The 16,594-nt window shown below is 45.4% G+C and overlaps 1 protein-coding gene across 5 annotated transcripts in view; it reads left to right on the forward strand.

The window, feature by feature from the left end:
• Window positions 1-16,594, forward strand: part of TTLL7 (tubulin tyrosine ligase like 7) — a 200,738-nt gene that overhangs the window by 154,175 nt on the left and 29,969 nt on the right. For all 5 annotated transcript variants that reach the window (XM_040407953.1, XM_040407954.1, XM_040407955.1 and 2 more), the window contains 2 exons: window positions 7,608-7,688; window positions 14,048-14,208. In XM_040407953.1, the coding sequence (XP_040263887.1) occupies window positions 7,608-7,688; window positions 14,048-14,208 (242 nt within the window). The remainder of the gene's footprint in view (window positions 1-7,607; window positions 7,689-14,047; window positions 14,209-16,594) is intronic.

A 16,594-nucleotide genomic window follows, 5' to 3' on the forward strand; every position in this document is an offset into this window, starting at 1 on the left:
GGCCAGTTTCCCTTGGTGGTGATAGACGTGAGCCTGTAGGTGGCTACGAGGCTTATCACAGATATATTCTAATGTAGGCCTGCAGGTGGCAGCACTGCATTGAAATATACTGAATTTCTTATTCACTAATGTATTATATTACATTAGTGTATAGGGAAAGCAATCTGATTATTGCACGTTGTCCCGTATGGCGACCAGCAAAACGGAAAAAAAATTAAAATGGCTGATTCGCCACTTTTTCATCGCTTCACACGCCACAAAAAAGTAAATAATAAGTGATCAAAAAGTCATACACACCTCAAAATGGTAGCACTGAAAACTACAGATCCCCCCGCAAAAAGGAGCTCCGTAGACTTAATTATAAAAAAACTTATGAAGGGCAGAATACGGTGATGAAAAGAAAAATCTATACATGTGTGCCATTTCTGGTATCGTGCTGACCAAGAGAATGAAGGGCACAGGTCAGTTGCAGTGATGGTCAGTTCGCAGTGTTCGCCAGCGAACATATGCGGGCTGCCATCTTGACTCACAAGTCCGGCAATGCACAGGTAAGCCCTTACCTGTGCCTGTGTCGGGAGCCGGTCTGAAATCAAATGCGGTCACCGGGAGCAGGCAGTTCCGAGAACAGTCGCCGGGGGCCTTCATCGGGCTGTTCTCGGAACTGCCTGCTCCCGGTGACCGCATTTGATTTCAGAACGGCACCCGGCACAGGCACAGGTAAGGGTTTACCTGTGCATCGCCGGACTTGTGAGTCAAGATGGCAGCCCGCATGTGTTCGCTGGCGAACACTGCGAACTGACAATCACAAGTCAGTTCTGCCGCATAGGGAAAGCCTTAAAACCAAAACCCATAATATTGTGGCTCAATTGCGTTTTTTTTTCAATCCCATTTGAAATTTATTTCTACCGTCTCACTAAGACTGTATGCAACAGTAACAGTAAATTGTGCCATTAGAATGTATGACTTGTCCCACAAAAAAAAAAACAAGCCCTCATACATCTATGTAAATGGAAAAATAGAAAAGTTATGGCTCCGGAAAGGCAGGGTATGAAAAATGAAAACGTAAAAAAAAAAAGAAAATCGTCCAAAACTGAAAGGGTTAAAGATTATTACCTTTAGGCCTCTTTCACACGGGCGTTGCGGGAAAATGTGTGGGTGCGTTGCGGGAACACGCGCGATTTTTCCGAGCGAATGCAAAACATTGTAATGCGTTTTGCACTTACGTGAGAAAAATTGTGCATGTTTGGTACCCAAACCCGAACTTCTTCACAGAAGTTCGGGCTTGGGATCGGTGTTCTGTAGATTGTATTATTTCCCCTTATAACTATGTTATAAGGGAAAATAATAGCATTCTGAATACAGAATGCATAGTACAATAGTGCTGGAGGGGTTAAAAAAATAATAATAATAATAATTTAACTCACCTTAGTCCACTTGATCGTGCTGCCGGCATCTCCTTCTGTCTCCTTCTTTGCTGATTGTAGGAACAGGACCTGTGGTGATGTCACTCTGGTCGTCACATGGTCCATCACATGATCCATCACCATGGTAAAAGATCATGTGATAACCGGAGTGACGTCACCACAGGTCCTGTTCCTACAATCAGCAAAGAAGGAGACAGAAGGAGATGCCGGCAGCACGATCAAGTGGACTAAGGTGAGTTAAATTATTTATTTATTTATTTTAACCCCTCCAGCGCTATTGTACTATGCATTCTGTATTCAGAATGCTATTATTTTCCCTTATAACCATGTTATAAGGGGAAATAATAATGATCGGGTCTCCATCCCGATCGTCTCCTAGCAACCGTGCGTGAAAATCGCACCGCATCCGCACTTGCTTGCGGATGCTTGCGATTTTCACGCGGCCCCATTCACTTCTATGGGGCCTGCGTTGCGTGAAAAACACAGAATATAGAGCATGCTGCGCTTTTCACGCAACGCACAAGTGATGCGTGAAAATCACCGCTCATGTGAACAGCCCCATAGAAATGAATGGGTCGGAATTTAGTGCGGGTGCAATGCGTTCAACTCAGGCATTGCACCCGCGCGGAATACTCGCCCGTGTGAAAGGGGCCTTACTGTTCAGTCTTTCCCGTAATTCACAGTTTTGATAATCCAGCACTTGTGTGACCCTGGGTTTATCTGGACTACAGTATTTCCTTACATATATAAAAGAATTTCATTTTTTTTCTGTGTGAAGCCATGTTTTATTGACACCAAGAAGCAGTCGCCGCCTCTTCTGTATCCATCTGTCTGGACCCATTGAAGAGTTCTGCCAATATAAACTATAACTACATTTCTGCTTGAACGTGTTCCACAGACTCCTAGGCCAATCCATTAAACCTACCAAAATGTGAGAACCTCTTTATAGGATGGGCTCAGGTCAGTGAGGAACAACCAGTCGTTTATTCTTACTCCCTCTTCCTTATCTTTAGTCTAGTCCAGATTGTTAGGCTACTTTCACACTTGCGGCAGAGAGATCCGGCAAGCAGTTCCGTCGCCGGAACTGCCTGCCGGATCAGGCAAAATGTATGCTAACTGATGGCATTAGTAAGACTGATCAGGATCCTGATCAGTCTTAAAAATGCCTGATCAGTCGAAAAAATGCATTGAAATGCCGGATCCGTCTTTCCGGTGTCATCCGGCAAAAACGGATCCGGCATTTATTTTTTCACCTTTTTTTCAGTCTGCCCATGCGCATACCGGAAGGACGGATCCGGCATTCCGGTATTCTGAATGCCGGATCCGGCACTAATACATTCCTATGGGAAAAAATGCCGGATCCGGCATTCAGGCAAGTCTTTTTTAGCCGGAGATAAAACCGTAGCATGCTACGGTTTTCTCTTTTGCCTGATCAGTCAAAACGACTGAACTGAAGACATCCTGATGCAAACTGAACGGATTACTCTCCATTCAGAATGCATGGGGACATACCTGATCAGTTCTTTTCCGGTATAGAGCCCCTGTGACGGAACTCTATGCCGGAAAAGAATAACGCAAGTGTGAAAGTAGCCTAAGCTCTTGAATTCAGTTTCCTTTTTCTCCTGTTACCATCCTGGAGCTTTAGAGATATTTGTTTGCATCGTTCCTATAATATGCAGAGCTGAACCCTTGAGCTTGCATTGTAAATACCGTGCATCAACTGTTGGGAAAACCAGCAGTGTACAGCATGGGGGAGCAAGGTCCTGTGCTCTTTGCAGCAGCTTTACACTCTGGCTAAAAATAGAGGGGTGGGGGGAATGAATAATGCCAATGAGCTGCATCGGGCAGAAGGAAAGTGACAACTGCTTTAGGCAGATTTGTAGCTCAGAAAATAGCCGTAAATTTTCAAGTTTTTTCATGTTGCCGTGATACTGCCCCCTATGGGCAAGAATTAGATTTAAATGGGAAGGATGATTTATACTCCTAAATATTGACAGGATATTGATAGGATAGCTCATCAATATTTCATTGGGCAAAGTATGACCCCCTGCACCCCGGCTGATCATTATAATGAGGGGGCGCAAGTACTGTATCCCCATATGAGGAGCTGTGCTGTGTACTGGACCCCAGACCCATTTAAGTGATTACAGTACCAGGCACCACCTATGCACAGCACTGTGCCTATGTAAATAACAAGATGGCCCCTTCATTCTTCTGGGCAGTAGATCCCCTTACCAATTATTTAATGATGGCTTATCTTAAAGGGGTTATCTCATGATTGATGTAAAAAAATTAAAATCAGACATCGTATTGTACATGACAATCTCTTTCTAACAAAGCCAGAACCAGCCCTGTACCTCACATGAGTCCAGAGATCTCCCCCATTCATTGGTCCAATTGTTCTGTATATTTATTTCGGGCTGGCAGCTCAGGGGGCGTCTCCTTTCTGCTGCAACTCTCTTCCTATCACAGCTCAGGAGGCAGCTCTCTCTCTGTGTAAGGGCTCATGCACACGACTGTATGGCCACGGTGGTTGTGTTGCAGACCGCAAAAGGTGAGTCATCAGTACACGGGAACCAGCTGCGTGCACTCCCTGTTGACGGATGAGGACCCATTGACTTGAACGGGTCCACCCTCCACAAGATACGACCGAAGATAGGACATCTCCTATCTTATGCAGTGCGGAGGCACAGATGGGAAGCCCACGGAAGCACTGTGATTTGTGGTCCGCAGCACGGGCATAGAGCCTTTAGGTTCATGGACATGAGCCCTTACTGTCACTGTAATGGTAGTATTGCTGGTGGCAGTTAAAGAATGGAGCTAAACATGTGCGACCACCTCAGCAAGGTGGACAAAGAAATGAGGAAAATAACAAACAGCAGATGGTGCTATACAGATACATTTTTTAATTATTGTTATGAGCATTAAATAAGGCTACTTTCATACCTCCGGCAGGCTGTTCCTGTCGGATCCGTCCTGCCGCTAGTGACCGTGTGCCCCCGGACTGCCGCTCCGTCCCCATTGACTATAATGGGGGCGGAGGCACGGCGAGAGGCTGCCGAAATAAAACTACGACCTGTCCAACATTTATTCCGGCAGCCTCTCGCTGTGCGCTGCCGTGCCTCCCCTCAATGGGGACAGAGCGGCAGTCCGGGGGCACATGGTCACTAGCGGCAGGACGGATCCGACAGGCTGTTCACCCGACGGAACAGCCTGCCGGAGGTCCGTGCCGCTAGTGTGAAAGTAGACTAAGTCATTGGCTGTACAACATTATTAATTTCATGCAATTAACAAAAGTATTTTGTTGCAGGTGCTTCAAGTGAAGATCATGTCTCCCTGAATTTTTTTTTTCCATTTATTTTTACTACATTTTTTTATAAAATAAGGAATACACTATGTACATAAATCTTCAATTCATTGTATCACTAAAATTATTGGCAGTTGTTAAGAAAGTTTGCGAAATAATAAATTAAAATAAATCATCCACGGGAACATTATCTTCACTTGACCCAAATTTTTTCGTGGGACAACCCCTGTGCCTGAAAGCCCCTTTAAGGCTCCATTCACATGTCCGTGGTGTATTGCGGACCCGCAAATTGCGGATCTGCAACACACCTGCCCGGCACCCCTATAGAAATGCCTATTCTTGTCCGCAAGCTGCGGACAAGAATAGGACATGCTCTATCTTTTGCGGAGCTGCGGACCTGAAGATCGGGGCCGCACTCCGCAAATGCGGATGCTGACAGCACACTGTGTGCTGTCCGCATCCATTCCATCCCCATAGAAAATGAATGGGTCCGCACCCGTTCCGCAAAATTGCGGAACGAATGCGGACCCATTTGCGGACGTGTGAATGGAGCCTAAGACAATCTGGCAGAAGATAAGTTCTCAGACTTGTCATTTGACACTCTTTCACACATAAAAAGTAAAAACAATCATATAAATTGCCGATCATAAAAACATAATTTTCGGCCTGCAGGATATAAAATCTAGATTTCTAGAAGACACTGCGGCCGAGCTGTTCGTTATCTCTCCAGTGTAGTGCGGTTAGCAGCAGGGATACTCTGAAATGTCATTTTGTTGTCTGGGGTCATTTTGATTGTCCTGTAAAACGCTGAATACACAATCCCGCTGTTTCTGCACCGCTTGGAAAATCCAAGACCTTCATAATTAAGTTCAAATTAAGCAAATGAACGTTCTCCTAAAACTAAATGGTTTTAATTACACTTTTGTTCTGACTGTCTGTATGTAACTCCAGCGGCTCTCGCAAAAAAAAATATAAAAAAATTCTTCACAATGGACCAGGGATTTTGCACAATTAAAATTCAGCTGAATCTTTCCTCTCGGTTATAACCCCGCTCCTACAGACGATTGCCCACGTCGTTAGAGAGTTTGACATTCCATAAAAAAAAAATAAGGGGGGGGGGGAAGATTTATGTTCTTCTTTTTACAACCTCTGGATGCTCTTCAAGAAAAACTCTCAGCGGGCACCCAGGCATTTCTACCAATGTGATCAAATAACTTACCGAATGGATACAGGGAAAAGTATTTTCCTAGTTTACAGCTCTGGTGGAAATGGACCATGGGGACCATTTACATTGGAGGTAACGTTTACTCAGTATCAATGTTTCCCAGACAGCCTTTACCGGCTGAAAAATCACCAGCGGCACAGTCCAAAAGCTGTCAGGACTGAAACGTGTTCCGGCTGCAGGGACCAGTAATGCATCGCTCGCTGCCTTAGGCACTAAACATTTTAGCACTTGGAATCTGCCTACGGAAAAAGCAGCCCATAAAATAGCAATAATAATCAACAGAGTTCAAGACCCGCTCTTCTCCTGGAGACGGATGACAATGGCAGGACATGTGTTCTTGAATCACATTAGCCATTTGTTCGCAGATATTTACGCTCTTTGTTTGGTCCGGAAGGGATCATCACATTCAGGAAGAGTATCTGGAACAGGTTATGAATCTTTCAGCCATGGCGGTGGAAAAATAGAGTGCCTGGACGTTGTTCTGGATCAGCGGTGACATTGATATAGGGCAGTTAGATTTTCTAAGATTTTAAGGGGTTGTGTGGTCTAGTAGCTGACAGCCCCAATGGTGAGAGTTAAAAAAACAAAACACCAAAACAATCACCTGTCCGCAGTTCCCGGCTGCCTTCCGTCCCTGAACCGAGAGTTGCTTGGACCCGTGACCGTTGCAGCCAGTCTCTGGCCTCAGCAGTGACGTGCCGTTCTAGTACGTGTGACTGCCGGTGAGTGGCCGCCACAGTCATAGGAGCAAGTCAAGGCAGTTCTGGAACGGTGGGGTTGTGGACAGGTAAGTGTTTTGTTTTTGTTGTTTTTTTTGTTGCTTTTAGCTGGGTATCGGTTCTGACCATTGAGATTGTTGACTCCTGGACTCTTTTTTTTAAACGATGCAGATTTAAGGCCTTTTTACTTGGGGCCAATGTACAGACGGTTATCGTGAATGAACTGAACGTTCCCAATAATTGCCTGATTGTGAACGGAGGTGATTGATGAGATTGCCTTCCACATAGAGACCCATTGTTTTCTGGAGGCAAATCCCTGTTTACATAGGACAAGGTGCTGCCAGCAAACGATGATTTTAGGTGCCTCAAAAAAAGATTTAATACCCATTGCACGAGTGTTTGCTTGTTCATTGGTTATTAGTGGAATGTAGACATGGGGCAATTATTGTGAGCAAGCTTTTGTCCGAACACTCATTCCTGATAATTGCCTCGATTCTCGGTCTATGTAAAAAGCCCTTTAGACTAGACAGGCTATACTCAGGATAGGTCAGCAGTGTCTGATCAGTGGGGTCCGACACATAGTTTCCTACTTTTTAACGGAAGGAAGATGATAAATTTCCCCCTAAGTATTGTGATATGCCATCCCTGGTGTTTTCTATGGTTTTCTGCACTGGAAAGCCCTGGTTTAGTCCCTATTTTCCTGTGCTCGTGACTGAGCTCTGTAATGGCATCCATAATGCTCCTTATAGGAAGGGAAAACAACTGTGTTTCCAGTTATGCCATCCCCTGCTTTCCACTGGCCCTGCCCCTGCTTATGTATGGTCACTGTACACTTACAGAGGGTGCAATTCTCAATTATCACTTCTTTGTTGCGTCATTCCTTTTTTCTAATGTTACTGTTCCTAACGCGTTGTATTTGCTGTCTTATACAGATCATGGAGAACTGGCGATATCACAAACCCAAGTTAGCCTCTTACTGGTTAATCAAACTGGATTCTGTGAAGCAGAGAAAGGTTAGTATTACCGATAGGCCAGTTACGTGTTAGGGCTCGTGCACACGGCCATTGCCGTTTTTTGCAGTCTGCAAATTGCCGATCCGCAAAACACGGATACCGGCCGTGTGCGTTCTGCATTTTGCGGAATGAAACGTCCTGCCTTCTGTGGAACTGTCCTATCCTTGTCTGCAAAACGGACAAGAATAGGACATGTTCTATTATTTTGCCGTGCTTTGGAACGGACATATGTGCTGTCCGCCTCTTTTGCGGTCCCATTGAAGTGAGAGGGTCCGCATCTGATCCTCAAAAAATGCAGATCTGATGTGGATGAAAACCACGGTCGTGTGCTGTTTTCTGTATTGACAGGATGTTATGTCTCCCTCTCAAAATTTGGCTAGGATTAAAAGACTACTCCCATCATCTTTATGGTCCTTCATGGTGTCTTTGATGGAAGTTACACCCATCATCCCTCAAAGGCAGTGCTTCCAAACCTGTGGCGCTTGACCTGATGCAATCCAATATGCTGTGACATCTTTGTGCTAGGAATAAATATCTTTGTAATACGGCACAATTTTCGTGGGAGGTCGAGATTACGGCCCCATAGACTACCATGGGCACAGTATTACGGTTCTGTACAGGTCGGAGCTTGTGTGGAGCTGTAAGTATGTGTCCGTAAAGCCTTGACTGCCCCTTGGATTACGTTCCTGTTCTCCTTTTTCGAAATATCCACAACTTCATCACGTAGAATGAACCTCCAACTTTCCGCCCTTCCCCAGAGGGCTGCGTGATTTTTGGGATTTATGATAATCACTTTTGTTTCAGACTTCAGTCTCCATTGATTCTTTGTCGGGGAACCAGTAGAAACATTAAGCACTGCAGTATTCCAGCGGTTAATCTTTTTGCTTTTGCTAGAAGGCTATTTAAAACGTGTAGTTGTATGCCAGAGATACAGCTGGCATAACCCCAAGAAGCATTGGAGCGCCTATCAAAAATAAGTGAGGAGTGGAACATATCCAAGCTTGACTCTCAGTGGGTCTCACAAGAGATCCAGAATGCAGCATTAATTTTCCAAGCTACTGTCAGATCAGCCGAAACCAGTCTGTCCCCCTCTTACCACCCTGTGCTAAAATGAAGTGTGAACTCCGCGCTTCGATTTTCAACATAAATTCTTTACGTTACTATCATTCTGGGCGATTCTGCTCCTCGGATGAACGTGTGAATTTACATAGTTGGAAATTCAGCTTGTTAAGTGCAGATACAGCAATTCCAGGGGAATCATAAGTAACCATTATTTCTGTCTACTTTCTGTCAGTGAATAGAAACTTTCTTGCTTACATCCAGAGGCGGAAAAAGTGTCTAGACTATCATACTTCTCATGGCTGAACTTTTGCTGTCTAGACACACATCAAGACGCTGAATGTCCCGGATTATGGATGTAGTTTACCCACACTGAGGGTCCATTCACACGTCCGTAGTGCATTGCGGATCCGCAATACACCCGGCCGGCACCCCCATAGAAATGCCTATTTTTGTCCGCAATTGCGGACAAGAATAGGACATGCTCTATTTATTTTTTCCGGAGCCGCGGACCGGAAGATCGGAATGCGGATGAGGACAGCACACTGTGTGCTGACAGCATCTATTCCGTCCCCATATAGAATGAATGGGTCCGCACCCATTCCGCACAATTGCGGAATGGATGCGGACCACGATTGCGGACGTGTGAATGGAGCCTTACACACTTTAGCAAACAGCAGGACAGGCGAGCGATTTGTGCTGCAGACGGATGTATTTTTTGCACATAGAGGTTTGCAGAGTCAGATGTGAACAGTATTTGGTCCATAAGGGTTTTCAGGCTCCATAACGAAGAACCTTCTAGTCACTGACAGCAAGCAAGATGTTGAAAATGGTAAGGGATTGAAACACGGAGTATGTGGTTGAACGTTTTATAATACAATGAATAAAGAAGTTTTTCCATTTTATAAAGTAATGTCATATCATTCGGTATTTATGATCGATGGGGGTTAGACTTCCGGGGCACCAACGAGCCTGAGAATGAAAGGGTGGTTTGGTGCTGCACACCCTTCTAAGTTTACCCTGCAGAGCAGCGCTCCTAGCCGCTAGCCAGGGAACTACAGCTGGCCGTATTCACTCAAAGGGGATGAAGTGCTACACTAACTCCGTGGCCTCTTGTTTCCCAGGATCTGTGTGGGTCATAATGATGGCATATCCTAGCGATGATCTTCTTTGTTCATATATGATATCATTCTGACTGCATGCAGCCACCACTAGGGGGAGCTAAATTTATAAGGATTTATAATTTGATATTGAACTCAATGAGAGCTTTATAAATCTGTATGCTGATGGCTGCTATAACAGTATCGAGGCCAGTAGAGAAAGAAGTTCAGCCCTGGGCCCTATAACGTTTGTGGGCCCTGCCTCTGGTGTAAGTATGCCAACTGACATTGCCCATTGCTTTTTTTACTTTAGGAAACCAATGTGATTTCAGGAAGCAATATGGCAGCCAGGTGCTAGGTTAGATTATTCAAATAAACAGGTTATGGTAGATTTCCTATGAAGATGGAAGGAGAGGAGCTTTTAAACGATGGGTCCGCACATACAGTAACGCTGCAAGGATGCTTTTGAACGTCCTGGCTGAGTTCGCTGCGGCATGCAGGTCGTGCAGGACTCTGGACTTCCCTTGGAGAAGGTGGAGATGGTTTACCGTCCTTGTTTTCATAAAGCGAAGTACTGTATACTGTACTGCTCAGTGCGTTCCTTGCATACAGTTCTGGAAGCAGTCTTGATGCTTAGTAGACTAAGCAGACCCAGATCAGCTCTGCGGTGGCTGTATTCCACCTGTGATTAGGACGACTACTGTATGTCAACTTCAGTTACAGGAGAAATAATTAAAAAATTACTGTTAAAATGCCCCCAAAAGTCTTTTATGAACTTATGGGGGGCAGAAAGTGTAAAATATAGTAAATAAATAACGACAAAATGAAATAAAAAGTAAAAAAAAAAAACTGCCACCACTAGCCCTGTTTCAGAAAATAGACAAGTCTCTACTAGAGTGCAGAGTGGGAGTTGTAGTGCATCCAGTGGTATCAAAACACAGTTCCAAATAATAATAATAACATTTATTTATATAACGCCACCATATTCTGTAGCGCGTTACAAATTCATAGGGTTCATGTACAAAACAAAACTAGCTGGCTAACATACAACTGAAACACTAGGAGCCAGGGCCCTGCTCGCAAGAGCTTACAATCTAGGAGGAATTGGGGGTGACACATAAGATTGTGATAAGTAGGATTTGAGCCATTATTTAACTGACAGGAGTGGTGTCGGCCGATCTGCTTCGGGTTTGGGACTAGTAGAGGATCGAGTTTAGGCCAGAGGAGTTGGTGGGGGAAGGTTTAGTCGGAGAAAAGTCAGTTTAGGTAGCTTGATAAGCCTGCCTGAAAAGATGTGTTTTTAAGGCACGTTTGAAGGTGGAGAAGTTGTGGATTGACCTAGTATTCCGGGGCAGAGTATTCCACAGAGTAGGTGCAGCTCAAGAAAAGTCTTGAAGACGGGAGTGAGAGGTACGAATTATGGAGGTTATTAATCTTAGGTCGCTAACAGAACGGAGAGCACGAGTAGGGTGGTAGATGGAGATGTATGGAGGTGCAGCACTGTGGAGAGCATGAGTAGGGTGGTAGATGGAGATGAGGGAGATGTATGGAGGTGCAGCACTGTGGAGAGCACGAGTAGGGTGGTAGATGGAGATGAGGGAGATGTATGGAGGTGCAGCACTGTGGAGAGCACGAGTAGGGTTGTAGATGGAGATGAGGGAGATGTATGGAGGTGCAGCACTGTGGAGAGCAGGAGTAGGGTGGTAGATGGAGATGAGGGAGATGTATGGAGGTGCAGCACTGTGGAGAGCAGGAGTAGGGTGGTAGATGGAGATGAGGGAGATGTATGGAGGTGCAGCACTGTGGAGAGCAGGAGTAGGGTGGTAGATGGAGATGAGGGAGGAGATGTATGGAGGTGCAGCACTGTGGAGAGCAGGAGTAGGGTGGTAGATGGAGATGAGGGAGATGTATGGAGGTGCAGCACTGTGGAGAGCACGAGTAGGGTGGTAGATGGAGATGTATGGAGGTGCAGCACTGTGGAGAGCACGAGTAGGGTGGTAGATGGAGATGTATGGAGGTGCAGCACTGTGGAGAGCACGAGTAGGGTGGTAGATGGAGATGAGGGAGGAGATGTATGGAGGTGCAGCACTGTGGAGAGCACGAGTAGGGTGGTAGATGGAGATGAGGGAGGAGATGTATGGAGGTGCAGCACTGTGGAGAGCAGGAGTAGGGTGGTAGATGGAGATGAGGGAGGAGATGTATGGAGGTGCAGCACTGTGGAGAGCAGGAGTAGGGTGGTAGATGGAGATGAGGGAGATGTATGGAGGTGCAGCACTGTGGAGAGCACGAGTAGGGTGGTAGATGGAGATGAGGGAGAGATGTATGGAGGTGCAGCACTGTGGAGAGCACGAGTAGGGTGGTAGATGGAGATGAGGGAGGAGATGTATGGAGGTGCAGCACTGTGGAGAGCTTTGTGGGTGAGGGTGAGAAGTTTGAACTGTATTCTGTGGTGGAGGGCAACCAGGGAAGTGACTGGCACAGACTAGTGACATCAGTGTGGCGGTTGGATGGATAGATGAGCCTGGCTGCAGCTTTTAGGACAGACTGAAGGGGGGAGAGTTTAGTGAGAGGGAGACCGATTAGTAATGCGTTGCAGTAGTCAAGACGAGAATGAATTAAGGCAACAACAAGAGTTTTTTCACTTTCCAGGGTAAGAAAAGGGTGGATTCTGGCGATATTCTTGAGGTGCAGACAACAAGAGCGTGTAAGTGATTGAATAGGGGGAACAAAGGAAAGATCAAAGATCAAATGTGGCCCCAAGACAGCGGGCATGTTGCACAGAAGTTATGATAGTGCTGCAGACCGAAATTGAAATATCAAGTTTAGGTGAGTTAGTAGATGGGGGAAAGACAAGAAGTTCAGTTTTTTAGAGGTTCAGTTTTAGATACAGAGAGGACACAATGTTAGATACAGCTGCCAGACAATTACTGGTGTTTTGGAGTAAAGCAGGGGTGATGTCAGGGGATGAAGTGTATAGTTGGGTGTCGTCAGCATAGAGATGGTATTGAAAGCCAAATCTACTGATAGTCTGTCCGATGGGGGCTGTATAGAGGGAGAAGAGTAGAGAACCTAGTACTGAGCCCTGAGGAACTCTGACATCAAGAGGAAGAGGAGAAGAAGAAGAGCCAAACAATTCATAATGCAGATTATCTGAAATAGCCATGTATGGATGTAAGCAAGAATGGAGGTTGTAGTACTCTGCAGAATCTAAGGCTGGTAATATGGTTTTTGCAAATATGTCTGTAATTTCCAGCTGAGGGGTATAGGATTAAGGTATGATTATAATGGGCCTGTCTGTTTCCAAGTATGAAGGGTATCTTAGCGTCCCTGTCACTGCAGTAAAGTCTTTATCAGCCTTAAACAGCGAATACCTTACTGACTGAGTCTAATGCTCGACCATGCAGATTCCGGACCTTCTAGTCGTTTTTCTAATTGGAGATGACTTTCTTCATGCAAAGCTCCGAGAAGTCAGCACATTTAGCTCTTCTCACTTCACCAGCTAACACCAGACTTACAATAACCTAGGGCCGGACCTAAGTCCATCACCTAGCTTCCTACAAGAGAAGAGTTAGGATTGTTAACCCTGACTTATCCACACAAGCCTATACTGGGTAGTACAATACATCAGAACATTATACAACAGGAAACAATTTGCAAGTACCATATTCTGTGGTACTGCAGAAGCAGGTTTGATTGTGGATTCTATAGAAGTCAATGAGGAATCGGGAAAACCTCAACCAAAAACTCTTCTAAAACTCTTGTAAAAACTCCTCGGGTACTCTCACAATAGCGTTGTTTGAATCCGGCTGGCAATTCCGTCGCCGGAACTGCCCGCCGGATCCGAAAAAACGTGTGAAAATGGATTACATTTGAATCCTGATCAGGATTCTGATCACAAAGTTCAGTCAAAGTTTTCCGGATTTTTGGTTGGAGGTAAAAATACAACATGCTACGGTTTTCTGAAAAGCCTGATCAGTAAAAAAGACTGAACTGGATTCATCCTGAACGGATCGCTCTCCATTCAGAATGCATGGGGATAAAACTGATCAGTTCTTTTCCGGATTTGAGCCCCTAGGATGGAACTCAATGCCGGAAAAGAAAAACGCTAGTGTGAAAGTACCCTAAAACTACCACCGAATTACAAATCTACTTAAAAAAATTAACTATTTTTTTTCTGTTTTACCCATTTTCTCTGTTTAGATTTTGGACATTGTGAGAACATACGTTCGTTCGGTTCTTCAGCGGATCTGGAAAGTGTCTGATGTAGAGTGCTTACACCTGTACCGGAGTTTTAATCGCGTGTTCAATCGTCTCCTGTGGAGTCACGGCCAAGGACTGTGGAGCTGCTTCTGTAATTCCAGGTACGCCGGGCCGTCTCCCTTCGGGGATGTGTGAGGACAGACAAATGTATGCTGTGTTTACATGCTGAATGTCGGGGGATCATGCATTTTTTAAACACCATCTAAATGGCGCTTTCAGCTGTGTACACAAAGCTCTATTCAATTGTGTTATAAAAATGACGGATGATACGGTTGCTGCATTTGGCTTCATTTCAGAATCGTTTTCTGCACTGATCTAAATGAAAAGTATCTTTTGGAATCGCTGCTGTTCACATGGAAAATCTAATTTCCCCGGTAGTAATATATTGCAGGAACAGCAATACCTGAATGCGACTGCCTGGGAGCACAGAGTTCTCGGAAAGATGAGGTGCAGTGTCACACACGGGGTTGTCTGCCATGTTAACGAGCATTATGCTGTATAGCGTGGAAGGCGTATGCCAGGCGTAGCCATAGGCGATGCCGCACATGATGCCTGGGCGAATGGGGGGCAAAAGCCCTCAGTGATATAGTACTATGGATGGGTCGTGCAGAGGAGTGATGGCATAACTGATAGTATATTCATTGTAGATGATGGTTGGGCTCCCAGATACAGACGAGAGGCAATGATTTTAAATGGGTAGTACTATTTAATCCAAGGCTATGTTCACAAATTCAGCTGGTGTTTTTGTCAATGAAATGAAGTAACCCTGATAGACTCCATTATAAATCAGTGGCATGAGACACTACAGTGCTGTAGACATAGGCTTTGTTCACTCTGCCTTGCGGTAGGCGTTGGAAATCATAAACCCCCCCTCCATTGTCCCAACAGTAGCCAAAAATTTTGGCTTCCATTGGGCTTGTTTACGTCAATCTCTGCAATCTTTGCACCGTGGTGTCCACTGGAGGCATCATCAGAGGTATCCATTGAGAAATGCTCCTCCTCTACTGTATAGCTTTCCCATACACTGCAAAAGGTAGTCGGAGAACTAAACTTCGTGAACCAGATTGACAAGACATGAGATCAGCAGATCCCGAGGATTTTGGACAATTACTGTCCATGGCAGTCTTTCCAGAAGCACATCCTGGACAGATCAAATTTCAGCTTGTTCCTTAAAGCTCTGAACCCGGACATACCCCCCTTCTACCCTCACCAAGCCCCTCTGACATGAGCATCAGGGGCAGAGCTAAGGCCTGACTATTAGTGCCGGTGACATCACCGAGCTCACTGCTAGGCGGAAGCCTCTGCCTAGCATTCCCATGGTGAGACCTGGTACGTCACCGGATCTGCTGAAAAAGCCAAGTCAGAGCTTTGGAGCATGAAATGCTCTGCTTCTTATGTAAGAAAATGGCTCATTTACACTGCCCAGTTGTTGGGCAGATTATTGGGAATGAATGTTCATATAATCGCTTGTTCCTGATAATATGCCCCGTGTAAAGGTGCCGCAGATCACCTGATAAACACGCAAAACACTTGTTCATGTGGTGAAATGATCTTTGGTGCGGACGCCTAAGGCTACTTTCACGCTCGCGTTTTGTGCGGATCCATCATGGACGGATCCGTTCAGATAGTACGACCGTCTGCATCCGTTCAGAACAGATCCGTTTCTATTATCTTTAACATAGCCAAGACGGATCCGTTTTCTATTGTGCCAGATTGTGTCAGTGAAAACGGCTCAGGTTCATCAGACGGACACCAAAACGCTGCGAGCAGCGCTTTGGTGTCCGTCTTTAAAGCGGAACGGAGACTGAACTGATGCAAACTGAGCGGATCCTTTTCCATTCAGAATGCATTAGAAGGCTGATCCGTTTCGGACCGCTTGTGAGAGCCCTGAACGGATCTCACAAACGGAGAGCCAAAACGCCAGTGTGAAAGTAGCCTAAGTCATTGTTTCCATGCAGCAGATCATGCTATGTGAACAGCACTCTACTGCCCCGAAACAATGGGAGTCATTTATCAAAGACCAGAAGATGCACCTAATTCATGATTAAGGCTCACACCTTGTCATGAATTAGGCACGTGTCTGTGCGCCTGGAGTGAAAACTACTCCAGTTCTCTGACTAGAGTAGTTGTTCGCTAACGTTTGTGCCTCTTTCCAAACGTAACTGTTGATGACTTTACCTGCGTTGATGGACACAGCCATGACATGCCACCGTTGTGTCCTTTTCACTCCCCAGTGGCGAAGACAACGTGTGAGACAAAATAGTTTTGCACGGATGTTAAAAAGTTGCAAAAAAGGATCTTGCAACTCTTTTATGCCAAACTGGTGTTGTTAAATGACCCCTGATGACTCTGTATGAGCAGTAAGCCATCACTTGTCCTCATACAGTGGAGGTGATCGCAGCTCTTCACCTCCACCGAGGAGCAGGCAATTATCTGCTCGTCTGCTCAAATGTCTGTGCAAATTCGCCTTAAATGCCACCTAAAGTA

The sequence above is a fragment of the Bufo bufo genome, chromosome 9 (genome assembly GCF_905171765.1).
Source record: "Bufo bufo chromosome 9, aBufBuf1.1, whole genome shotgun sequence".
Lineage (NCBI taxonomy): Eukaryota > Metazoa > Chordata > Amphibia > Anura > Bufonidae > Bufo > Bufo bufo.